The sequence below is a fragment of the Equus caballus genome, chromosome 5, assembly GCF_041296265.1.
Source record: "Equus caballus isolate H_3958 breed thoroughbred chromosome 5, TB-T2T, whole genome shotgun sequence".
Classification (NCBI taxonomy): domain Eukaryota; kingdom Metazoa; phylum Chordata; class Mammalia; order Perissodactyla; family Equidae; genus Equus; species Equus caballus.
Genome location: NC_091688.1, coordinates 15,556,563 through 15,583,787, shown reverse-complemented (window position 1 = coordinate 15,583,787; position 27,225 = coordinate 15,556,563). Strand labels below are relative to the sequence as shown.

Below are 27,225 nucleotides of genomic sequence, written 5' to 3'. Positions count from 1 at the left end.
CAAGATTCTAGAACCAAGAATGAGAAAAGGGAGGGTAGGAAGACCTCCTGCCAACTGAAACAGAATTTGTTTTAATGAGAAATCAGGTTGGATATTCAAGCTGGCCAGTTTGGGGGAAGAGGAAGTGTGGAGTACCCTGATGAGGAGTTTAAATTTAATGTTTCCTATCATAAATTCTTTATCAGGAGGCAATTTTAAGTAGCAGTTATATTCACTTACCTATGGTCAAACAACTTTTCAGGGCTCAAACCCAGGTCTTCTGATTCTCCTAAGGGAATAGATTTCCTAAGTCTGGAGGCTTAGTGAAGAGGGGATTGGATAGCTCTTCCTCGTGGAAGGTGTCTCATCCTCAGGCTCAGAAGGACTTGTGGCGAACAGCCAAAACGTCTGAGCCCCAGTTCTGTGATTTGTTCAGTGAGTGCAGACTGGTTATCTTGAAAGTTCCTTCCGGATTTGGAATCCAGTGATTGGGCTTGAGTAGAGGTTGTGCAAGGTAAGAAGTAAGAGGAAGAGTCAGAGATGACACTTGTCTAGACAAGTTTCGTAGCTTGGAAAACAGTGGCACTATTGACTAAAATGGGGAAGTTAAGAAAGCAGATTTTTTTTTTTCTGTTTTATCTTTTTGTTTGAATACTTGCTTTTTTGTTAGTTTGCTTTTTTGGTGTTAGTCCCGTCAGTCTATTCCAACTCCCAGCGACCCTGTGGACAGCAGAGCGGATCCCTGCCCGGTCTTTTTGCACTATCCTCTCACCTTCCAGCACTGTATCAGACAATGCTCTGCTGCTATTCACAGGGTTTTCATGGCCAATTTTTTCAGAAATGGGTGGCCAGGTCCTTCTCCTAGTCTGTCGTAGTCTGGAAGCTCTGCTGAAACCTGTCTACCACGGATGACCCTGCTGGTATTTGAAATACCGGAGGCATAGCTTTCAGCAACACAACAACATACAGCCACCACAGTATGACAACTGACAGACGGGTGGTGTGGTTCCCTGACTGGGAAATGAACCCACACCCTGGTGGTAAGAGCGCTGAATCTTAACCACTCGACCATCAGGTCTGGCTAGTTCAGTTTTAGACAAATGGAATAGTACTATAGGCAGCTAAAAGTGTAGAAATTAATCCTGGGTAAGTGGTTAGGGGCTGGAAATGCATTTGAGGAGCCATCATCTTCATGGGATGTTTTGAACCTGTGAATGTTGATGAGCACCTAGGAGCTGTAAAAAGAGTGCTAAGAACCATTGGGACCAAGTAGAGAAAGAGGAAAGAGAAAATTGGTAGAAAACTAGAAGTGCGCAATGTCACACATACACACAGGGAAGTGATTGTTTAAAGAACATAAATATGAGGGCTGTAGTGTCAAGTACATTGAAAATGAGGGTGACTTCAAGCCACTCAAGATTTTGACCGGCACTGTCATTGGTGGCAGTAGTACTATCCCAGAGGAGTTGTGGAAGCAGCAGCAGGTTGAGGTCAAAAATTGTATATAACTATAGGTAACTAAGTAAAGATGGTTTTTTTTCCCCCACAGGAGTAATTGCAAAAGGTATCATAGTGATGTTGAATTTGGAAATGGCAGTAAGGGCAAGTGAAGGGTACATGTGTTTTCCCCCTCAGATGCAAAAGATGTGGATGTGGAAGTCAAGCAGAAAAAGAGCTCCTCCCTTAGCTAGCCCAAGGGATTGGTGGTGCAATGAGGTTGGTGGAGTATGGGGTGGGTAGGAGGGCGATGTGGTTGCAGAGGCTTACAGAGCCTGGGTTTTTCAGGTTTCGTTACTAGAACGGAAACTATGTGCCTTTACTAGCTTTGCAATATATAATGAAACGGGGTCTCTCTGTAAAGAGACATGCAGAATAGGTGCTGCCCCAGATACAGGTGTTGTGACTCGACGTCATCCTCATTTTCAGTGTACTTGACACTACAGCCCTCGTATTTATTTTCTTGAAACTCTCACTTCCCTTTTTTTGTGTGTGACATTGTGCACTTCTTGTTTTTTACCAATGGCCTCCCCAATATATATCCTGTCCCATTTGCTTTTGTTAAATTATGAAGCTGGCATTCTGTCAAGCTGGTGTCCTCGTTCCTTTCACTTAAACCTGAGCAGACCTTTGTAACTGCCTAGACTGACAGAGTGAGGCGGAAATGTCACTGCTTGACTCCTGAAGCTTAAGTCATAAAAGACAACCAATACAGCTTCCACCTGCATTTTTCTGTCTTGGGACACAAGCCTGGGGTGTCCTGAGCTAACATGTGAGAAGTCCAACTACCCTGAAGCCCCTCTGCTGGAGAGATCGTGTGGAAAGACTACACAGAGACAGAGATGCTGCTGAGGAGCACCCACTCTTGCAGCCCCACCCCATTGAGTTTGTCAGCTGAGACCCCAGACATTGTGGAGCAGGGACACGCCATCCCTTCTGTGTCCGGTACGAATTCTTAACCCACAGAATCCGTAAACATGATAAATGGTTGTTTTACACCACTAAGTTTTGGGGTAATTGTTACACAACCACAGTAACTGAAACAGATGCCAATTCAGCATCTGCCAGCATGGTCAAAGAAGAAAGGAGAACTCAAAAGGATGGCGGAGTTTGCGGCTACAATTATTCTGCAATTTGTTGGCACAAGTGAATGACAAGTTCTGGGGAACTAAAGCTCCCTAATGGCTGAGATAATCCTTCCTCCCATTTTACTGACAAACTAGGTTAGATCCAAATAAGAAAACTTTATGATTTCATGGACAACTGGTTGTATGGCCTGTAGCCCTAAAGGTGGATTGGGATGGTGAGCCCGTCACCATGGTGGAACAGACTGGAATGTTGTATGGGAGAGGCTCAGCTAGCAATGGCAAGGGGTTAGCGTTGGGCTGGCTTCCAAAACAAACTAGGTTAGTCCTGCCAGTGTCAACCTTTTTTTATAAGGAATGGAAGAATCTGGTTTTGATAGCTTGAGTGACTTTATTTTTGCCCAAAAGATAACATTCTTCGAAGTGGACTGTGTTTTTGTTTTTGACAGTTGCTTACTGGGAAAAAGGCTGTGCGTTACAAGTGCTCCCACAGACATTAGGGTGGATTACAGTGCAGGACTTTTCATTCTGGTGTTCATAGGGAGTTCAGTCCCTGAGGATGTGACAGGTCCCGTGATTTTGATACACCATTTGGTGGACAGTGAGGGGGAAGAGCCTCATCCTAGTGTTTTCAGTGCTGTGGCTCTCTTTGCCCACGAAGTGTGTAAGACAGACTGACTTTGGAAGTCTATGCAGCAGATGTGGGAGCAGAAAGTCTGCTTGACTGCTGTGGAGATCCCTATCTCTCTCCTTTCAAGGAACTGAAAAAAACTTCTCTGGGTCAGGAGCTACACCTGTAATTCCTAGGAAAGTAATTAGCAAGTTTTCGGAGAAATGGTGCCAGATATAATTCTCAAAGCTGTCACTGAGCAGATAGTTATTTACCAAGAAGTTCGCTAAGCTGAAGAGCCCCAATACTTCAAGGTATACCTGGCTTCTCATGGAAAATTCTGGGTGTCAGGCTTTAATCATTGCCATTACATTGTTGGAAGAAAAACCTGAAAATAGCTAAAGCAGATTCTCCAGGAAAAAGAGGCAGTGTCTTGTGATTTTGACATTTCTGGAGACCACAGACAAAAGCAGATTGCTACTGCCTAAGGGGTCCACAGCTGCAGCCGCTCCCGCAGAGTGCCTCACAGGGTGTAGCGCTCACATGGGCAGACTGTGTCTGGCTGACAGCGCTGGGTGTGTGGGCGTGGGAAGTGCCAAACTAGCCAGTTCATAGGGAAACAACTCCCTTGCCTTTTCTAAGAAAGAGTGAAGAAAACTCTATGGGCTCTTGTCTCTCTCTTGTTAAAACCCTCAGATCTCAAACAGATAACGTGGTTATATTCTCCTTTGTTCTCTTAATTGATGTACTTGGAATGCCAAGTGATTATAAATATTGAGTTCCCATGTTTACACGTGGTTCTGAATTGAGTGGGTTGTCTCACTATTTAGAATCTCATACTCAGAAACCCCCCAGTTCTTTAGGAAATTCTGATTACCATTAATATTTGGCTTAAAAATAGGATTTGTTGGTGACGCACGTTGTTTTCTACTTTCCATTCCTGCTACTGTTTTCAGGTTCATGCTAAGGTGAAATGATGTTGGAAGAAGAAAGGTTGGGAGATGTTTTAAGCTTTGAGGGAGCCCTTAGCTGCTGCTAAGATAGGATACACTTGATACACTGCAGGTTCTGGCTTTTCTTTCTAGATCTGAAACATTGCTGACAGTTCCCACCTTTGTGATCCCTTAAAAGATCTGTCTTAGAAACGTAAAATAATGACTGCTTTGCCTTCCTAATGCCTGTGCTGTTAAATGAAAACTAAAAATGAAACTGCTTTTAAAAACTAAAGATTGAGAGTGGAATAAGCCAAGTCACTGGCTAGGCCTGTGGGGTGTTGAATGTTATTCTGGAATTGCTTTGTAGCATTTTTCTAATTCCTGTCATTTCTTTGGTTGCTTCCTCAGAACATGCTTAAGTTCTTGCATGCTTGAGGACTTCTTGGTTTCACTTTGTGCTACTATATCACATCCCCCTGTGGGCCCCCCTACTCCCTCAGATCTGAGTACTAATGTCTTAAGAGTTGTGGTTCTAAAAATGAGATCCTTGGATCCCAAGAGATTCTTGAGATCCTTTCGCAAGAGTCCCTCAGCTTAAAACGCTTTTTGTAATACTCAGCTGTTACTTGCTTTTTTCATTGTGTTGATATTTACACTGATGGTGCATAAGCTGTGGCAGGTAAAACTGCTGGTGCCTTAGTTTAAATTGAGGCAGTGGTGCCAAACCATCCTAGTAGTCATTGTATTCCTCCTTCACAGGGAAAAGAAAAGAGCTGTATTCTTTTAAGACTGTTCTTCACAAAACAGTAAAAATTATTAATTGTATCAAATCTTGATCCTCGAATACACTTCTCTTCGTTTTTTAAAAAGTTGTGGGGCTGGCCCGGTAGTTAAGTTTGTGTGCTCCGCTTTGGTGGCCTGGGTTCGGTTCGCAGGTTCAGATCCCGGGTGCAGACCTAGCACCACTCGTCAAGCCACACTGTGGAGGCATCCCATATAAGGTAGAGAAAGATTGGCACAGGTATTAGCTCAGGGCCAGTCTTTCTCTCTCTCTCTCACACACACACACACACAAACAAATGTACCTACAGTAATATTTACCCCTTTTAGAGTACAGGCCTGCGAAATTTGACGAACACATATGGTTATGTAACCACCCCTCCACAAATAAGAGAGGACAGATCCATCTCCCCTAAAAGTTTCTCTGTGTCCCTTCTAGTCCCTCCCACCATGCCCAGCACCTGGCAACTACTGATTTGTTTCCTGTCCCCATAGTTTTACCTTCTCCAGAATGTTACATAAATGGAGTCATACAGTATGTGGCCTTCTGAGTCTGGCTTCTTTAACTTAGCAGAATGCATTTGAGATTCGTCCACATTGTCACATGTATCAGTAGTTTATTCCTTCTTATGGCTGACTTGTATTCCATTGTGCAGACGTACCACGGTTTGTCCATTCACTAGGTGAAGGACATTTGGGTTGTTTCCAGTTTTGGACTATTATGAATAAAGCTGCTATAAGCATTTGCAGGTTGTCATATGAACATAAGTTTTCATGTTACCTAGGAGTGGGATTGTTGAGTCATATGGTACGTATACACTTAATTTTAAGAAACAGCCAAACTATTTTCCAAAGTGGCTGTACTGTTTTGCATTCCCACCAGTAAAGCATGTGAGTTCCAGTTACTCCCCCACCTGGTCAGCACTTGGCATTGTCAGTTTTATTTTTTGTTTTCTTTTTTAAACCATTCTAAGTATGTAGTGGTATCTCATTGTGGATTTAATTTGTGTTTTCCTAATGGCTAATGATATTGGGCATCTTTTTTGTGTGCTTAGTTGTCATCTCTGTGTCTTCTTTGGTGAAGTGACTGTTCAAATCTTTTGCCCATTTATAAATTAGATTTGTCTTTTTGTTAAGTTTTGAGAGTTTTTAAATGTATTCTAGATGTGTAAGTCCTTAATCAGATGTGCGATTCACAAATGTTTTCTCCCTGCCTTAGTTAATACACATTTTCGTATTCTATGTGACAAAATGAGAATGTACATAAAGCACTTTTGCTATATTGTAAGATACGATGGTTGTCTCCAGGAAAAGCACTTCTGTGATTGAGTTGTGAGCTCACAGAATCTCCCCACACAGAATCTCATTTTTGCTTGAAATAATGACTGACAAACTGGTTATTGAGACTTGCATATGTTCTCAAATCTCAAAATTATCCAAAAGTACTTGATATTTTCTTAAAAATGAGTGAGGTGAACCTGTCACTTCATGGAAAACAACTGACAGTATTTTTGCTGATGATAAAATTAGAAACTTTTTTAAAAGATTGGCACCTGAGTTAACAACTGTTGCCAATCTTCTTTTTTGTGTGTGTGCTTTATTCCCCAAACTCTCCCCATACATAGTTGTATATCTTAGTTGCACATCCTTCTGGTTGTGGCATGTGGGACGCAGCCTCAGTGTGGCCTGATGAGCCATGCCATGTCCGCGCCCGGAATCCGAACTGGCGAAACCCTGGGCTGCCACAGCGGAGTGCGCAAACTTAACCACTCAGCCACGGGGCAGCCCCTAGAAACTTTTTTTTTAAACAGAATTTTTGGAAAGCTTATCTCAACTACTATCATCTTGCAGATTCCCAGTACTTAGATTTTTCTGATGAGATTGGTGGTGAAATTATTATAAGGTTTTGGATATTGCATAATGAAAGGAATCAGCATTTGAAACATCTGTGATACTCAGTAAACTAATATTTTCCAAATGACCAGTACATGATGCTATAAAATCATACTTGGGTAAAAAGCCGTTTAGGATACAAGATAGAGCGATGGATTGTCATGTATGAGAGTTCACAAACTCTTGAATACAGCTTCACATTCCACATTGCAGCTAACCTCTAAGAAACTGCCACTTGTCAGGTTTTGCTATAGTGTCAAAAAAGAATATCCAGAATATCTGAAAAAAGTATTAAAATTCTCCTCCCTTTTCCAACTATATATCTATATGAGGCTGGATTTTCATCATATACTCAACTGAAAGTATGTCAGCACACTGAATGTAGAAGCAGATATGAGAATCCTACTGTCTTCTATTAAACCAGATAGTAAAGAGATTTGCAAAAATAGAAATGTTAAACAGCACCACTCTTCACTAAATGTTTTTATTTTAGAAGTTAGTTTTTGCAAAAATATGTTAACTTAGTAAGTTCATTGTAATTTTAAAATTAACTGATAAATATTTTTTAAATGTCTGTTTGAATTTCTAATATAAATAGCAATAGTTGTAGCCCACATCAATCCTAATTCTTTGAAATCTTCAGTAATTTTGAAGAAGGCAAAGGAGTCCTGAGACCAAAAAAGTTTATGGATTGCTACTTAAGAAAATTTAATTCCAGCATCCGAGTTAATGTACTGGTGGTGGAGAACATGGTATGCCCTAGCCTGTGGCTTCTTAGGATTGAGGCTTCTAGTTCTCAAAAAAAATTTATATTTACAGAATTGTCAAATTTTATATTCTTTAAAATGAGGTATCATTATAGATACCTCTTTAACTGTCTTCCATTATCAGCGATGATATTCAGCACCTATAAATACACCAAATACCTTGTACTATGGGAAGATGTGTCTGTTTCTCTATCAGATCAGCCAAAAACCTCAATAACAGTAAGGATAGTAAATTTACACCTCATTTATTTAGTCCTTCCCCTGGTATTTTCCAGTAGAGTTTCTCATTGACACTGAAAGTCTAAAGGCTGACGTGAGTGGAACAATGAGAGGGCTTGCCTAACCCATAAATTGGGTATGAACATACCTTGGTAGATTCATTTTGGCCATATAGTTCAATGATTTATTCCACCTGGGTCCAGTTGCTATTTCTCTATTTAATGCTCAGCCTTATAGCTCTCATCAGTATTCCACAGACGGAAAGTAAGGCACTTTTCTTCATTTTTTTTAGTATTTTCTCTTCTGGTACTTGAAATGTCAGAAGGAATAGGATGCATGCAAATCTGTCTTAAAGCTACAGAGAACAAACACCCTGATTGAGCACCCAGAAGAACTGATTAAGAAATCATAGAAAGGGCCAGCCTTGGTGGCCTAGTGGTTAAGTTTGGTGTGCCCCACTTTGGCAGCCTGGATTTGGTTCCCAGGCACGGACCTACACCACTTATCTGTCAGTGACCATGCTGTGGTGGCAGCTCACATACAAAACAAGGAAGATTGGCAGTGGATGTTAGCTGAGGGCAAATCTTGCTCAGCAAAAAAGAAAAAAAAAATTTAAATCATAGAAGGTTCAAAATAGATCTCTTAGTTTGGGAGCAGTAAGGTAATTATTTTGTACACAAGAGACCATGTGATTATAAAATGACTCTTTTTTGATTTTCATATGCAGTAATGTTAGATTATAACATTTAAATGGTGAATATTGGCCCAGTGGTGGGGAGAAAAGTTTTTAAAACCTTGTGATTATATCTAATCTAAAAGCATACTAGATCATGGCACTTAGTGGCCTAGTCTCACTCTCTAAACAATACACTAATCTGCTATACAGCATTGCTTAATCCAGGAAAGTAGATATATTTAAAGCTAATAATGTTTGGAAATCCTCTAATGAGATTTTGGGTTTAAAAATGTCTCAGATTAAAATACTTAACTTCTAGGGGCTGGCCTGGTGGTGTAGTGGTTAAATTTGCACTCTCCACTTGGGCGGCCCAGGGTTCACGGGTTTGGATCCTGGGAGCAGACCTAGCACTGCTCATCAGGCTGCACCGTGGTGGCATCCCACAGAAAATGGAGGAAGATTGGCACAGATGTTAGCAACAGCCTTCCTCAGGCAAAAAGAAGAAGATTGGCAACAGATGTTAGCTCAGGGCCAATCTTCCTCACTAAAACAAAACAAAACAAACTTAACCTCTAAAAAACTAGCTGTGTAAGAATAATGCTGCCTCTCCTTCCTCCCACCCCCCAAAGAAAAGCTGTGTTAGGACTTTTTCATCTTGGAAATTACTATCACACCATAGGGCAGCATGTGGAAATGTTAATGACCTCTTAGTTAATTTGTAGGATTTCTTCTTATACTACTTTTAAGTATCATCTGTTCAGAGAAAAATTAAATTTTGTCCTTCTCAAACAAACTTGATATTATAACTGCTTAAATAGTGGCTATTTTATTCTGAATGTCAGCTGAGAACATAATACTCAGACTGTTATTTTAAAGTTTTGAACTTTGGTACTTGTCTATGAGGAGCCTTCTATAAAGACTTAGAAACTTTTGGGAATGGTGGTTGCTGAAGATTGGGTGTGATCATAAATGTTAACTTAAGTCATGCGGTAACTTGTTCACAGGACATGTTGTCTGTGATTTCTCTCCTTTCCTTTCCCTTCACCTTGATGACAGAGAGGTACAGAAAGCAGTCAACACTGCCCAGGGATTGTTTCAGAGATGGACAGAGCTCCTCCAGGACCCCTCCGCGGCAACAAGGGAAGAAATCGACTGGACCACCAACGAGCTGAGAAACAACCTCCGCAGCATAGAGTGGGATCTAGAGGACCTTGATGAAACCATCAATATCCTTTTCTGTGGGGTCTGTGCCATTTGGGGCAAACAGGCAAATGAACAAGTTTTTATTCAGATGTCTCAAGTACATAGATTAGGCATTTCCTTTCATAATTGATGGATGTTGCTCTTATTTGTACCATGCCACACTTAAAATAATTGCCCAGTAAGCTAAGGTAGAGTAGCAAATTCTTCCACAGTGCATGGCAAGTCCTGCAGTTTAGAGGCAGCGTGTGCAATGGCTTTGAGCTCGGACCCTGGAGTGAGACTGAGTGTTCAAGCCCTGGCTGCACCAGTTAGACTGTGTGACTTTGGGCACGTTGCTCTGTGCTTCAGTTTCCTTTTCAGTAGAAAGTTAGGAGAACAACCAGTACCTAGCTCGTAGGTTGTTGAAAGTTTAACACATAAAGAGCTTAGAATGGTGCTTGACACACAGTGTACCAACCCTCATGGATTTTATGATGGTGGTAGAGAAGGGTTCAGGGGGCAGAGGAACAGACATTAATCAAATAGTACAATGTGTGCTTGCGGACTGAGAGAAAAGTACAGAGAGCCATGCGAGTGTCTGACATGGGGTGATAGGACCAGGCTGGGGGTGAGGCCATCTGGGGAAGCTTCACTGAAGAAGCATTTCGATTAAGAAGCAGTTAGTTTCTTGATGTAAGTGGAATGGTTTAGAACGGCAAATGAGAAAGGCCTGCAAAAGCTGTTAAAGGTGATCTGGAGTCAAAAAAGAATAGATCCAAAGTGCCCACAGGCATCTGGAAGAGCCCAGCTCAGCTGTGGTCAGACAGCTGCGGATTTGTAGTGAACCCCGTTAGCAGGGGCTCTTTCTGAACCTGGCGGGTCATTTGCACCTTGGGCATAAGGATCTTCATATAGCTGTGGGCAGAGAAAGTTTGAGCGTGATTTGTGTCAAGTTGACTATGGTTTCAGAAACGTTGGGCCAGATTTTATTGCTTGCCTGTGAGAGATTCTCTCGTTTAACATGATGTTGTTTGTTAGGCTTTTGATGATGAAATTGCTTTACCTTGACTTTTTGACCCACGCATAGTTGAAGCAAACCCTAGAAAATTCAATCTCGATGCAACCGAATTGAGTATAAGAAAAGCCTTCATCACTAGTACTCGGCAAGTTGTCAGGGTAAGAACTATGATCTTGTGTTATTTGTGTAAGAAATAGCCAAACTTCTTAGAACTCTTTCCCTTACTTGTAAACTAATAGGTCAGCTCTGAAACCACTTCTTAGTATGAATTAAATGCCAGTTTCTCACATACAATTACTCTGATTGAAAAAATATCTATCCTTAGTCTTGTCAGGCTTATTTCTTAGAGCAGAAATGAGAGCGTTTCTTGCTGGCTTTGGGAAGGTTACTTTAATGGTATCCTACTTGTCCATACCTCTCCTTCCTCCAAGCTAGTTATCTTTTTTCCCTCTTTGTTTCTTAGTGTACTATATTTCTGGACAAAAGGACGAGTTACTGTTGTAGAAACCATTTGGTTTCTTGATTGATTGGTAATCACTTTGCATTGTGAGGAGTGACTCTATTGGGTTTGGATGTCGGCCCCTTCCACCATCTGAATTGCTTCTGGAACTCTTGCAACCCATGTTACTGACATTTCCATATACAACTGCTTGACAGCCTTTCGGGAGTTATCCAGAGCAAGCAGACATGTATCAGAGTGTAAAAACCCAGTCCAAGTGAACAAATATTTAGTCTCCAATTATTTAGGTAATAACCTATTATTTAAAAACCTGAGAAAATTGCGTTTAAGTAAAACCTTGTATCATTAAGATATGTTTGTATTTTGAAACTATATGGCTAAGCCATTTGATTAGCATAACTAGATATAGGAGAACCAGCTGTCTTTAACATATGTACTAGAAAGCAGCTTCCTTGAATAAAGAGACTTGGGATCATACCAGTGCTAACATATGGCTTTTTAAGAGTCATCTTAGGCAGGAACCTTGGTATATGTTTGCCAAAGACTTTATGTCGTGTGATTTCTTTTTGAAATTATTTCAAATGGTAGATTATCACTGAACTTTAAATATTCTTGTTCCTTGTTTTATTCATCAGTTGCCCTTCTACATACATATATCTAAATTGTTTATGAATAAACCCACATTTTGATGGGGCGGTGACCCTTTTTGGTCCTCGGGTGCCCCGTCTATACAATGAGCATTTCGATTAGACACTCCTAATTTCTAGCTGGTTCAGAATGTTATCCTGATAAGGAAACATGTTGTTAGGTGACATTTTTTGATAAGGTAAATGATTCCCCAACTATTTATTTTATAAATGTAGTTTGCTTTTTAATTTTTTGTAATAGATTTCCAGAAGGAGACTTCTGTAGGTGTTGGTATTTAAATCCTACCAACCTCGCAGTGAAGCATTTATTTTTGACCTTAATCATTATATTTGTTCTTTCTGTGATGTCATGCTTGTAAATTTTGCACAGTGAAATTCAGAGGTCAATATATTGAAAGTTGTTAGTTGGTATAATTGGAAGTAAAATCCAAAGTTCGTTTTCTAATATTGGAAAAGCATTTAAAAATACTTCTTTGAGAGAAGTATTCTAAATCAAATCTGTGCTTCGAAATGTTACAGTCCTTCTAGAGTTGAGATCTGAACCATGCTCAACTATATGATCCAACTGAATATTTTGGGGGTTTTCATCATTCTTGTTTTAATTTACGACTGTTTGTTGGAAAGCTGTTACTGTTTGCCACTGGTGGGGTAACAGTAGCACCTAACTGAGCTTTTGCACATCTGATCTTAGTAAATTCTAATTGAAATCCTGTGGAAGAGAAGGAAGCGGTATTGATGCTAACTTGATTTTTAAACAATGAAAAGCACGTTGTATTGATTCAGTATTACTGCATTCAGTTAAACAGTACTTGTCTGCAGAGCTCTCTGGGTTCCAGGTGGAGGAGATTGATAGAGAGGGGTCAGAGAGTTCGCAGATTGGAGAAATGAGACGCAGGACTGAACTCAGGTTAGAGATTTGGACATCACAAGTTTATGTAAACTCTTCTGTTACTGTTGTCAGCAGGTTTTCGTAATGTTGCTCCAAAAGGGATACATTTTGATCCACAGTGTATGCCAATTGTCCTTTCTCCTTCTTAGAAAGGGAAGTTGGTGATACACTCTGTGTGTGTGTGTGTGTGTATTTATATATATTGTTGTTGTTGTTCTACCTGAAGAAATCTTTCTCCCATGTTTCTTCTCAATGTTCATTGGTTTTGTGTTTAGTAAGCCCCTTTGTTTAAAAAGAGTCTTATTGTGTATGTTTTTCCAAGCATCTTTTAAGTTTGTGCAGTTTTTTTTTTTAAAGATTTTATTTTTTTCCTTTTTCTCCCTAAAGCCCCCCGGTACATAGTTGTATATTCTTCGTTGTGGGTCCTTCTAGTTGTGGCATGTGGGACGCTGCCTCAGCGTGGTCTGATGAGCAGTGCCATGTCCGCGCCCGGGATTCAAACCAACGAAACACTGGGCCACCTGCGGCGGAGCACACGAACTTAACCACTCGGCCACGGGGCCAGCCCCAAGTTTGTGCAGTTTTTATTATCTTTTGCTGGCCATTTTTACTGAAGAGAGCAAAATATTTTTGTTTTTCTGTAAATAGCCTTGAAATTTTTGAGGTAATCATTTTTACATTTGCGGAGTTGCCTGTACATCAGATTTTGCATATGAAGTATTTGTATTATGGAAATATATTTGAGAAGTAAGGTCGAGTGACTTTAATAATGGAAGCTTTTGTGGTATATGGCAAAAGAACAGTGATTGAGAGGTGAGGAGACCTGAGTTCTAGGCTCAGCTGCGTGACCCTAATCCAGTTTCATCGCAGCGAGTCCTTTAGCCCCACTGGTTCTTAGTTTTCTTTATCGATGACCTGATCCTCACTAACATTCTCTGACTTATTTTAGCTTTCGAGGGCTATCAGAACTATACCCCCCTCCCAAAAAATCCACCCTGTTCCAACCCAAGAATTGTGTATAGTTAATTATGCATCAAGATAGAAGTGACTTTGGTTAATCAAGAAGGGTGAGGTGTTCAGTGTAGCCACAGATGATGTTGGGATGTGAGGCCTATGAGCAGGATGCCCTGGGGTTTATACTGTCCTGGTCACTCGGCTTGGAAGACAGTGTGAAATGGGAACAGGAGCATAAATAATCAGGACATTTGTTGTTCTTTTGGCAGATGAACCATATTTTATTCGTACTAACAGCTTCTTGACTGCTGTTTCTAAATTTCATATGTTAGGAAGAAGATGAGTAATTATGTTTTTGTCATGACAGGTTGTTACATAATGCTTAAAACTGTTTAAAACTGTTTAGTGACATAGCTTAAAATTCCAAATCCTGATATGAAGGTGATGTGTCTTATGGTATCTGGTGACTTTTAACCTGTGTAGGAAAAAGGCCATCCTAGAGGGGAAAGCCGTAGCTCCTTAATTGCAGCCATGGCCACATGCAAGATGCACACCACACAGCTGTTGAAGACTTCACTGACCATCAGGGCCGATGCACACACATGTGCATGCTCACTCGCACACATCCCCACCCCACATATTTTTTATTAAGGAGAGAGCATTAAAAATGAACTTGTGAATATTTATTTCATTAAACTAGTGCTTGCTCATTAAAGAAAATTAGGAAGACTTTACAAGAGGAAAAAATAGAAAAAGAAAACTAAACTCAAAATAATACACAAACACAAATCTTTGTTGCATTTTCTTGTAGTTTTCTTCTCAATATATGACAGTTGTGGTTTTACATGATTGTGATGATACTGTTATGCAATCATAAGCATTTTTTATTTTACTTTTTTAAGTTAAAAATCTATACTTATTTTTTAAATGCAAATAATTTTGATGTATGAGAGGTGAAAATGACCCTCTATTCTATAATTCCACTCCCCAGAAATAATTGCTGACAGGTTTCATATATTTTTTCCAGCCATTTTATGGACATTGGAATACACTCTTAAAAGAACTGGCATGAAGTTCTATAATTTTTTTCTATGAAAGTATATTGTGGACGTAGTCTTATATCAGTATAGACACATCTAGAGCAGTGCTGGTCCAGTAGAAGTGTACTGCAAGCCACATGCATCATTTTAGATTTTCTAGTAGTCATATTGAAAAAGGAAAAAGAAACAGGTGAACTTAATATATCTGTATTTAACCCACTATATCCCAAAGATTATCATTTAACATGTAATCAATACTATAAAAATATTAATGAAATATATATTTTTTTAATTTCTAATTTTTTTTGTGCTGAGACTTCTAAATCTGGCATGTATTTTACACATAAGCACATCTCACTTCAGACATGAAGTTTTCATTGAAGATACTTGATCTGTATTTAGAGTTTATAAAACTTACAACTGAAAAAGCAGATTTGCATACTCAATATTTTCCAGATATGCTTAAAAGTTTCCCCGTAACTGAATTTACATATCAATGAATTAAAGTTGAATACAGTAAAAAGTTGGATTCCTCAGTTGCACCAGCCCTACTTCCAGTGCTCAATCACTGCAGTCGGCCAGTAGCTGCTGTATTGGACAGAGCAGATTTAGATTATCCTTTTTAATGGTTGAGTACTTTTGTATGGGGATAATAGTTAATGTTTATTGAGTGTTTACTATGTCATTGGCCACTGTTATTCACTCTCTGTTTTATCTCTGTTAATCCCTACAGTGACCCTATAAGGTATTATCTATACAGAAGAAATGGGCACTGAGAGAAACTGAGTAATCTGCCTAACTTGGCACAGCTATTAAAAAGCATAGCTAAGTCTTGAACCCAGGTCTTTGGCGTAAAAGACCATGCTCTTAACCTGTTCTCTTACCTGGCTCTGTTATGATTTGCTTAATCATTGACCCTGTTGGTAGATACTTAGATGACTGATAATTTTTGGCAATTACAAATCATATGTCAGTGAACATCTTTGTGAATATAACCTAGATATTTGTTTAAGTAATGAAGAGTTCATTGAGAATACTCATTTTAAATACTGGTTAATATTATTAAAGTATCCTACAAAAAGACCTTATCAATTATACTTCTAATAACAGTGTCAGATTCTGTATTTCTTAATACCTTCACCGTTGCTAAGTATTACCAGTCTTTTTTTAATCTTTCCCAATCTAAATTGGGAAAAATATCTCTTAGCTTGCATTTCTTTGATTATTAGTGAGTTAGTGTGTCTTTTCATGATTGATCCTTTGTGTTTTTCTGTGAATTGTGTGTGAATATGTATGTATGTACCCCAGGTATGTACCTGCATGTATCCCAGGTGTGCAGCTTGAAGAGTTGATGAACTGATCACAACCATGGAAGCAGCACCCAGAGCATTCCAGAGCACTCCCAGCTCCCCCCACCCCTGTGAAGCCTCCTTATGCTCCTTTACAGTCGTTACTCCCCCCCCACTAACTTCTAACAGCAAAAACACATTCTACAGATAATGTTCAAAGTTCAGTTGAACTTCAAAATGACTTTTCCATACATGTGTGTTGATATTTTTAGTTATGCAAGTAATGTTCATTGTTTAAAAAAAAGACTATTAAAAAATATATTAAGTCCATTTTAAAAAGCATATGTTATCCCACCAGTGAACATTTCAGATATTTGCTCTGCATAGTTATTAAGATATATTAAACAGATGGGATTATACTATTTATATTGTTTGATTGAATATCAGAATGTCATCTTAAACTCTATAGGTAAGCAGCAAAGGAATTCTGCAGTCCAGGAGATATTAGCGTAACGGTCTCACTTTGAGGCTTCTAGAATTTGTGTGGACCAGAGCTTCTCAGACTTCAGTGTTCATGAGCCTCACCTGGGGCACTCGTTAACTGCACCTTAGAATCTGACTCAGTAGGTCTGAGTGGGGCCTAGGGATCTGCATTTTTAACACTTCAGGTGACTGAGGTAAATCTCAAACATTTCAGAAACATGCCTTATAGCACTGAGTTTCCCTTCTTTTAAATATACCAATATCTATATTTTTACAATGAATACCTGTTTTTACTAAGAATATTTTTCTCAGTTTCTGTGGGTAGCATTCATTTATTTTTTGTCTTTTGAGGTTTGTGAGCAGGTGAAATAAGTAGAGAACCCTAGAATTTCTGGGTCAGCTGGACCCTAGATGGAGCACCCCCCTGCCTACCCAGTGTCATTTCCAAGGGCTCATGGATGCTCTTGTTGAAGGCCCCCAGAAGCAGGGAGCTGGCTCCTGGGTGTGCTCTTTCTCGTCTTGAGCAGCACAGTTCCTCTTGACAGGTTCTAATAAGGTGATCTGCTCTGCTTGATTGCCAACATTTTTTCCACGGAATAACCAAAGTGATCTTTTAAAACATGAACCAGAATACTCCACGGCCCTGCTTAAAATACTTTTAAGGGCTTCCCATTGCCTTAGAACAGAGGCCTGCAGTCTGTGGCCCATGAGATCTAAGAATGGTTTGACATTTTTTAAAGGGTAGTTTAAAAACAAAGAATATATGGTAGAGGCCAAATATTTACTATCTAGTCCTTTATAAAAAAAAGTTTGCCAACCCGTGCCTCGGAATAAAATCTAAGCAGCCAAAGGCCCTGCGTGTTTTGGCCAACCTTACCTTCTGTCCCTGCACTCCGCACACACAGTTGGCTCCTTCAGCCACACTGGCCTTCCTTCTTAAAATCTAAAAAGCACTAAGCCTTTTCCTGCCTCCAGGCTTTTGTACTTGCTGTTCCCTTTGCCTGGAATTCTCTGCCCTTCGTGCTTTGTGTGGGTGGCTCATTCTCATCCTTCAGGTCTCGATTCACATGTCACCCCTGTCCTTCCAAAGCGGCATTCACCCACTCGATTCCAGCTTATGCCCTTCCTTCCCAGCCTGGTAATGACCTTCTTGACGTGTTTGTGTGATGACTGTGCCTCTTCTCAGCCATGGGCGAGCTCCATGAAGCAGGGGCTGGGTCTGTGGTGTTCACTGCTGCATGCCAGGCGCGTGTCAGGCATCAGGGAGTATTTGCTGAAGGAAGGAATGGGCACTTTGAAAGTTGAAGCAAGTGGTTGTTATTCATACTTAGCACAGAGGAGTCATGGAAGCTGTGGCACTGTCTGGGCTACCATTCACTTGTCATAGGTCTTGGGAGAAGTTTCTTAAAGTCTAATACCTTAACATTTGCCTCTATAAAATAGTCTACTTGCCAACAGAAAGTTATGAAGTATTTTTGCAACCTTTTTTTTTTTTTTTAAGAAAAATTGTACTATAGTAATCATGTACTCAGTTCAAATCATTTTATAGTATATGGGGTTGCGGTTAAACATGATAAGCAAAATGGCTCATATTTAATAAAGTGTTTTGCCTCAAATTAAGTAATGGTTCCATTCATTTTTCTTTCCATACAAAATTATTTTTGGTACCACTCTGGAGATTCACTCTGACATTAGAAATAGTCTAGATTTCACATGAGTCCAACTCAGAAGTAAAAGAAGTGACCTGTTGCGTCACAGTTGGAAAGCATTCTCTAATGGTAAATGTACTTTATCCTAAAGTACATGGTTTTCATATGTATCATACTCGAAGATGCTAGCCCTTGAGCACAGGCTTGTGTGTTTGAAGCCCAGGGTTGCCATTTATTGGCTGTGTGACCTTGAGAAAGTGTCTTAGGCTTTCTCGATCTCGTTTCCTCAGCTGTAAAATGGAGGTAATACCAGCTTCACAAGGTCATTGTGAGAATTCATTGCTGCTGTGTGCACTTGTTTAACAGTATTTCTGGCTTGTTAGGTACCCAGGAAATGCTAGTTCCTTCCTCTTAATTTAGTATCCAGCTTACCTCTTTTTAAGGGGGTGTCATTCTTTATTTCCTTTATTTTTGAAATAAAGCCCAAAGAATGCTCTTTCTGTAAAAAAATAATAATAATAATAATTGTGTGTATTTTGCTAGTGTGCAAAATATTAACCATGATTTTGTTTAAAGTAAGTATGTTTTTTATTTGTTTTCTGGTCTTCTACTTATTAGGACATGAAGGATCAGATGTCAACTTCATCTGTGCAGGCATTAGCTGAAAGAAAAAATAGACAGGTGAGTAAACATCACAATATACAATATCATCAAAGAAAATACACAGTTTGGATATTTGGAATTTAAAAATGCTGACCATTCGTGTGTCATGTGATCAAGCAGAAGCCCTGTGCATGCTGAGCCCGGAATGATGATGGCAAGTTTTATGAAGGTCTGGTCAGCCTCCTGCCCCAGCACCACTGTCAAGTGTCCATCTGTCCCCACCACCCCCTACTCCCCTACTCGCTTCTCTCCTCTGGACTCCCATAGCACCCTCTGCTGACCCTCAACAGCCCTTAGCACACAGCCATTTATTCCGCACCTCTTGAGCACCTTCTGTGTGCCAGGCTCTCTGTTAAGAGCTGTAATTGCTTAGTTTCTTGTCTTTTTCTCTGCTGGACCCCAAACTGCGTGAGAGTGAGGAGGGATTGTCATAGTCTGTTTGGTTTTGTTTTTAAATCTCTAGCTGCTGTTACACTGCCTACCCATAGAACTCACTAAACATTTAATGATTGAAGTTTTGTGTAAAGAATTTGAGGAACCTTAACTGTGTGTTAATTTAATGTGTGTTAAATTAAATCTTTCATTGTTTTAAGTATCTCTTTTTTTTGAGATGAGGTCCAGTTTTTATTAGTTATCACAAATAACTTATGAAACCTAATAAGTTTCAGAAACCAAAGCACAGATATTGACACATCAAAAATAAAAGCTACAAGAGGCCAGTCCTTGAATTTTAAGTATCTTTTTAAAATTAGACATTTTGGTGTATGATAGAAATTCCTTTCCAAATGATAAAATACAGTCCTTTTTAAAAAATGTACAAGTCGAAATTTAGACTTGATTTAGATTCTGTTCAGACTCCATAAAGTTACCAATATTCCATTTAATGGACTTTTATCTCAAGAAAGCAGCTCACTATTTTTAACTAACTGGGAATCAGTTCATAATATAAATCCTTACTTTATACCTGTGGGTGTTCATTGACCCTCTTAAGTTTGAAAACAAGTATTATAAAAGCTTGAAGAAGGGAAGGGGGCTCTCCACATATCACCTAACTTATTTTTCCTTTCCCTGCGTTTCATTTTCCAAGTCGTCGTCATTTTTTCGTCCTGTCTGCCTCCCTTGCTCTGACAGTGCAGCTAGGAAAAGCCATGAGCTAGCCCTTTCCACGTGGCACTCCCTCTTGAAAGAAGCTAGTGAATGGCCACAAGCTGGCTAGTTTGAGAGTTCCCTTTTCGTTTCCACCCCAGCTTGCGGAAGTTGAGTGGCAGTGCCTGAAGTAGTTGTGACAGTGAGGTGGGTAACACCTATCTTTTATCACTCCTCACTTGCATTTTTTATTCTCTAGGTAGTGTAGTTGAACTAACATAAATAAAATGTGTATTTATACACTGCCGTTTCAAGTATGGCTTGGAACTTTGTTTAGGGTGGTGAGTGAAATGTCTTAGAGTCACAGACTTTCCAGGAGTGGCAGGGCCAGGGTTCCCTGAGCACTGAAGCTGCCAGAGTCGGCCTCCTGCTTCGTGTCAGACCAGGTGCTGTGCTACTCGCTGCTTGTCCAAGACCTCTGCTCTGGCACCTCACACAGGCTGGTCTTTAGTGCACTGGGCCCTCTCCACATCTTCTTTCCCATTAAAACAGAATTCTCCTGGAGGTCAGACTGATGAAATCTGAGCTACTTCACAGTGAAGCATAGATGACGCTCAACAGTGTGACATGTGTCCACCATAGATAAGCTAGAAAAAATAGCCATGGCTGTGGTCCCAGGAGCACACAAGGCCCTGGCAGAGTCCCAGTTCTCTGTCCGTAGCCTAATGATGCACTATAGCCTTTTTCTGACCTTGAAAAAATTGTCACTAAGCCCCAGGGCCCTCCACAGAGGTCCTTATAGTCTTTCCATCAGAAAGAACAGGCAGGATCTTTTAAATGTTTACAGCCCTCAGGCCAGGTTGGGGCAAAGCCATCCACAAAAAGCCTTGGGTCTGCTTTATACCAGAGACAGTCACCGTCCAGCCTCTCGACTGGGCTGGAAGCTCTCAGGCGTTTCTGATCCTCTTGTTGTAACCACCTCAGAACTTAGGCTCCGCATCCTGAGCCCCGCTGAGCCCAGGCCCTAAAGTGTGGCCGTTTGACTGAATTCATCTCCGAAAGCAGGGCAAGGCAGACAGTGTCATATAGAGGGGCTTTTGGAGGGCTTTTCAGACAGAACCAGGTCACCAGTTAGGCTTTTAACAGTTACAGAGAGATAAAGTACTGGTAAGAAAACTTGGCAACCCTACAAGGAAGAAGAATCTTAGTCGCCAGCATCTTCTGGTTCTTTGTGCAGGCCTGGTGTAAGAATTTACTTTGACTAGCAGCTCAGAAAGGTTCGTGGGATCCTTGTTGGAGCTGGCCGCCTAGACGGAGCTCTCACATTCCTGGCTGGCCTCTTCATGCAACACAGACATTCCCAAACTTAGCCTTTTCTGGCTACAAACTTCCTTGAATTTGTATTGGGAAACCTGACCCTGGCGTCTGGGGGCCCCAGTAGAGAACTCTGGCTTTGGGGCCAGCACCTGCCTGGGTTGTCAGGGTCAGGCACCCATTGAGGCCATACCTGCCTGGTGAAGCAACCCCCAGTTCCCATCTGGGAAGCCTGTAGCCTTTTAGTTCAACTGAAGGACATTGGGATTTATTCATGGGTTAAATTGAACAGACGTTTGTGGTTCTTGTGCCTTCTGTACGTAAGGGGCTATGACTTAGCTTCTTGTCATTCTAGGGAACTCTCCCCTCCCCCCTCCAAAAACACAGAAGCTTTCCTGGGTCATACTTAAATAAAAAGAACTCTAGATCTCTGGAGTCAGGCTAGAACCTGTGGGGGTCTGGTGAACTTCCAAGAGTGCTTAGGAAGAGCTGGCCTGAAGAGACCAAGTGCTTGTAGATTGTAAGGCAGTACACAGATGGGCATTTGTTGATTTGAAGTTGACATTTATTTGCAGTTTAGTGGGACAAAGCCCATTTGTGAGTCCCTTTGGGAGAGTTGGAGACAGAGAGTGCCTTTCCTGGCATTCCTTAAACGTACCACGCAGGCACCAACCTACTCCACTACATGAAAGGCTGAGCCGGGGGAAGATAGGTCATGAGCAGTATGAGAACTCTTTATGTCACTGCTGGAGTGCTGGTTCAGAGATAGTAACTGTGTTCCTCCTGGCCCCGCTCTCCCCTGTCCCGTCCCGCAGGCACTGCTGGGAGACAGTGGCAGCCAGAACTGGAGCACTGGGACGGCGGATAAATACGGACGCCTTGACCGTGAGCTCCAGTTGGCCAACTCCCATTTCATCGAGGAGCAGCAGGCACAGCAACAGGTACCTGAGAACCCACCAGCTAAAGACCAGGAGGTGGGGGGCAGGGCCCTTCCCTCTGGTCCTCTGCCAGCCATGGGGCTTCGCTGCTGATTACAGGCAGGCGGGCCAGAGCTTGTCCTGCGGCTGCCTGTGTCTCATGTGTAATGATTGCATCTATAGAGGGTTGTTAAAACCTCCTTCAGAACACGACTGTTTCAGGAGAACCAAGCTTGATTAGGTCCCTTAGGAAAAGCTGACCAGACATCCAAAACTGACAGACAAGGCCGTTGGTTAAAAAAAAAACAGCCTCTTCCCCAGCCTCTGTTTGTATACTCAGTTTTTGTTCGTTTCATCAAACCCATTTTCAGAAAAATTGTCATTGTTTTTTCATTGAAAATTATTGTTGATTCCATTATATAAACATGATTGTTTTGGTGGAGGTTAAGAGGTAGAAGGAAGGTGAGGTCGACTATGTCTGCATTGTTGCTTTTGATAGGTAGTTGTATTAAGAAAAGGAAGCTAATAATAGTGTGTCTGGGGACTTGAGGATCATCTATCCATTGAAACGATTGGTTCATAAATACTGTGTTATGTGTACGTGTAAGTTATGTATTCTTTTGTTCTTTTTCCACTAGCATGTCTAGACAATTATCTACTTAAATTGCTATTTACCAAGCAAACTTTTTTTTGTAAAATGTGAGGAGGCTACAACAGTAAAAAGTAAATATTTCTCACTCAGTAGTTGTCCTTGAGGTAACTTACTGCCGCAGGGCTGTCTCTGGTTTGTCCTTGAGGACGGAGGAAGGGAGTCTGTGGGCGTAGTTTTCCCGCATCTAGAGATTTGCCAGACTCTCGTATTTAAGCTGTGGCAGTCTGTTGTGAGTTGAGACCTTGACCCTGGCACTGGGCTTCCTCTCCCCAAGCACCCCGTGTGCCGGTGGTCGCTGCACAGGTGCTTTCAGCCATTGTCTGTTCCTTTGTTGGGCCTCCGCCGGCCAGAGTAAAGCTCTCTCGGTGGTTTGAAGCCCCGCTGACTGTTCACAAGTGGGATCAGCAGGAGACATCAGTAGCTTGACAACCCAGCCTTTTGAGCAGCGTGTTCTCGGAGGCGACGGTCTGGTCCTTTGATTTCTGGGCTTTGCTTCTGAATGCGAATTGTCCCAAGTTGGCAAAGAAGCTAGCAGCTGCTAGAGTGCTGGGCTCAGAACCAGGTAAGATGGATTTTAATTGCTTATTTCCCGTTTCTCTGGCACCAGTTGATCGTGGAACAGCAGGATGAGCAGTTGGAGCTGGTCTCTGGCAGCATCGGGGTGCTGAAGAACATGTCCCAGCGCATTGGAGGGGAGCTGGAGGAACAGGCAGTGTGAGTACCAAAATGCCCCTTCCACTGCAGCAAAAGTGAGGGGAAAGCCATCTTATGGGACCCCAAAAAGCCTGACAGTTACATGGCTAGTAAAACCAAAAGCTGTTTTATTTATGGCTGCATCTTTATTCTGCTCTGCAGACTAGCCTCTCCAAAAGATTTATCAGATAAAATGTTCAACAGGGTTTAGGCAAAGTTATTATTATTACCATTATTTTTAAACACCTACAAAAACAGATATGAATTCCTCTGAGTAGATACTTGAAGTGTAGTTATGATGTGAAAGAAATGGCTGCATAACCTCTGTGGAAACTTTTGTCCCAAAGAGGATAGGACGTGAGCTAACTTAACTTTATCATCCCGTGACTCTCCCGCTACATTGAACACAACTTTTTGTTCTGCCTTAAATTTTAACTTTATGAAAAAAACTTATAAATTTAACTCCAATTAATAAAAATATCCCCCCTCTAAAATAAAATGTAAAAACACACAAGAAAATATAACTGGGTTTATTTGCTGTCTCCTTTTGCTGTCTGATGTATAACACCAGAAACAGCATTCTTAAATGCTGCTACATAACACCTTTACCATTTTACAAGGTTTTTTTGAAAAAAATAAGACAATCCACTAGGATATTTCAGACACTCTCCTATCTCAATCTCATGTTCAACGTTATACATTCATTCCTTGTAAATTCAAATTGGGCGTCTAGTCTACTGGGAGGCGCTGGGTGTTGATAGAGGAGTGAACAGAACAGACTGTCTCTGCTCTCAGAGTTTACCGCTTACTGAGTAGAATGGACATGATATAAATGAATGCGAGTCATTAAGTGGCGATGGCGAAGTGGAAGGACTGCTGTGATGGGGGAAGTGCACGGTGCTTTGAGGGCCCTGGCTTAGCCTGATCTGCAGACCCAACTTAGTCTAAGGCCCCTGAGGAGAGAGGTTTAACTGGAACCGGACGGGTGAGTAGAAGATGGTGAGCCGAGAGTCAAGTCAGGGGGAGGGGGTACCAGGAGGAAGAAAGAGCCCTTGTGCAGATGTAGAGGTGAGAAGGTGCCTGGAACAGAAAGCTTTAGTGTGTCTGGAGCATGGGGATTGAGAGGGGAGTTCCAGAATCAAGACAGGGAGGCAGAGAAACAGATCAGGGAGGCCTTAGAAGCCATTTTAAGGAGTTTTAGGACTCTTTATTCTAAGGGTGATGGGAAACAGTGAAGGTGGCGTTAGGAGTAATGACGTGGTGGGGTTTCCATCTTTGGAAGGCCATCTGTCTAGTTTAGATGAAGAAAAACAGTAGAGCAGGAGTGGAAGCAGGGACCCCAGGCAGGAGGCTGGAGTAGCAGGAATCTAGGCAGACATGTTTAATTTCTGTAAAATGCATTCTTACCCTAAAGTTCCAGTGTGGTAATGGGAAAGGACTAATTGCCTGAGCTGCTCCTGTTTGGGTAGATGATACAGCAAACCTTGGAGACTTCCAGTTAAAGATGGTGAATTAAACACCCACTTTTTTTTTTTTTTTTTTTCAAGATTTAAAAAAATTTTTCCTTTTTCTTCGCAAAGCCCCTCAGTACATAGTTGTATATTTTTAGTTGTGGGCCCTTCTAGTTGTGGCATGTGGGGTGCCACCTCAGCATGGCCTGATGAGCGGTGCCATGTCCACGCCCAGGATCCTAACTGGCGAGACCGTGGGCCACTGAAGCAGAACATGCGATCTTAACCATTCAGCCATGGGGCCAGACCCCTGAACAGCCAGTTTTATCTCATTTCCCTTTCTAAAGCCCAATAGAACAATAGCAAAGGGATTTTTTTTTTTATGGCATAAACCCGTGGGGACATACAGCATGGAATAAGAGACAACGGTAGCACTTTAGATCCTGGAAAGTAGAAAGATGAATGGTTACTGACTCAATAGACCGGAGAAAGTGAACCCTCAACCAGCAGAGGGGGGAGCCAAGCAATGTGATTCATGCCACGAACCCCCCAGCTTGGAAGAGTGTGTCACTCATGACAGTGTAAACCCCGAATAGTGACCTCATCAAATTGTGACACAGTTACTTTGGAAGGAAGGGGAAAGGGAAGTAGGAAGGATGCTGGGGTGGGAATGAAATGGGAAGAGAGCTAAGCCCTAGCCTTTCACAGTGCAGAACCAGCGGGGTCAGGATCCTGAGGTGCAAGTCTGTTACTGCGGCACAGAGGAGAGCACCAGGGGCAGTGCGAGGGGTGGAAAGCCGTCGCCCGAGGAAGTGGGAACAGCTGTGGTGTTTATAAAACGCCTTATAGGACTTTTTAGTTCTTTAAACGGTGAATGTGTATAACTGATAAAAATAATAAGTAAATTAAAAAGAAAACACATGGGTCTAGACTTAGACCTGTGCCGTGCAGTATTATCGCCGCTAGCCACACGTAGCCATTGAGTACGTGACATGTGGCCAGTCTGAATTGAGACATGCCCTGAGTGTAAAACATACACCAGAGTTTGAAGACTTAGTTTGAAAAAAATGTAAAATAGTTTGTTAATAATTTTTGTATATTAATCACATTTCAAAATGATGGTGTTTTGGACTAAATAAAACAGATTATTAAGGTTAATTTCACCTGTTTCTTTTTATCTTTTTTAATGTGGCTACTAGAAAATATAAAGTGGCATATGTGCCTCCCATTTTTCACATTCCTATTTCTTTTGGACAGCAGTGAGGTACATAGATCTGAGCTAGAGACTTGGTTAGTGGGTTTCCTTGGGCTGGAGGTTAGATGACTTGCTCATGTTATCTTCAGGAAGAAAAGTCATGCCCAGCGCACAAAGGTAGCTCTGTTTGTCAGCGCTTGCCCTGCCTGGATAGGTCTGCGACCTGCACAGCCAAGATGCCACCAGGATCTAAGATGAGCTAGAAATATTTTAATTTGAAAATTCAGTTAAGGGACAAAGACTTGTTTATTTAGTTGTCAGCAGGGAGTTTATTTAATAATTGACTTAATGAGGAGTCGGTTGCCCTGAATCCTATGGAGCTGTCACGTGCCTTGTGTGGGCACAGACCAAGACCAGTAGTTTCGAGCTGCCATTGATACTGTCAGAGTAATAAACCCTTTGTAGTAAGACCTCTGCTTCTAATTGTTATGTTGCATTCTATCCTCAGAATAGTCATATGTTAATCAAAAGTTGAAAAGTCTGGAATGTTGAATAATTTATGAAATAAACACTATTGGAATAGCAGTATTTTGGTGTTTTCTTTGCCACCTGCACCTTGGACAGCAAATAGTCTGAGCCTCCTGGAGCCAGTTCTCTTAGTGGGGAAACACTGGCTTCCTGTGGCTATAGACAAGGAAGAGCACATACCGTCGGGAATGTCAGTCCTAAGGCCTCTGGCTTTATGATAAAGTACAGACTGCTTTAAAAAGGAGAGATTATTTGATTAAAGTGCATTTCCTAACTCATCCTGCGGTAGAGTGTTCTGTATGCTACATGGTGCTTACAAGACCCTGGTGGGGAAGCTGGGCTGACAGGATTGCCCCACTGCACAGGTGAGGAAGCACTCCCAGCAGCTGTAGGATGCCTTGTCCAAGGTAAGCAAGTGGCAGAGGATAGTTGTCTGACTTCACATCGCCTTTCTACCACATTTCACTGACACTTAGTTTGTCTTATTGTATGGTCAGGTCTACGCTGCCTTGTCCGTAATTCTGAAATTTGGAAAGTTGAGAAATGTAAAAAGGATTTTTTTTTAAGTTTGCAGTAAATTCATGTTACAGAGAAACCTGACCTGAACAGAGTGCAACTATGATTCCTCGTAGTCTTCTCTGCAGAAGTGTTCATGTGTTTGATTATGGGGTTGG

General features: G+C 41.3%; 1 protein-coding gene across 3 annotated transcripts in view; it reads left to right on the top strand.

The window, feature by feature from the left end:
* The window catches only part of STX6 (syntaxin 6), a 45,411-nt gene that overhangs the window by 7,158 nt on the left and 11,028 nt on the right, over positions 1 to 27,225 (top strand). The window contains exons 2-6 of one of the 3 annotated variants that reach the window (XM_001488916.7): positions 9,498 to 9,667; positions 10,705 to 10,799; positions 18,671 to 18,733; positions 21,931 to 22,056; positions 23,292 to 23,398. In XM_001488916.7, coding sequence (XP_001488966.2) covers positions 9,498 to 9,667; positions 10,705 to 10,799; positions 18,671 to 18,733; positions 21,931 to 22,056; positions 23,292 to 23,398 — 561 coding nt within the window. Of the gene's footprint in view, positions 1 to 9,497; positions 9,668 to 10,704; positions 10,800 to 15,939; positions 18,734 to 21,930; positions 22,057 to 23,291; positions 23,399 to 27,225 lie in introns of those variants that run through there. The other 2 variants (XM_070267838.1, XM_070267839.1) reach the window with 2 other exon arrangements.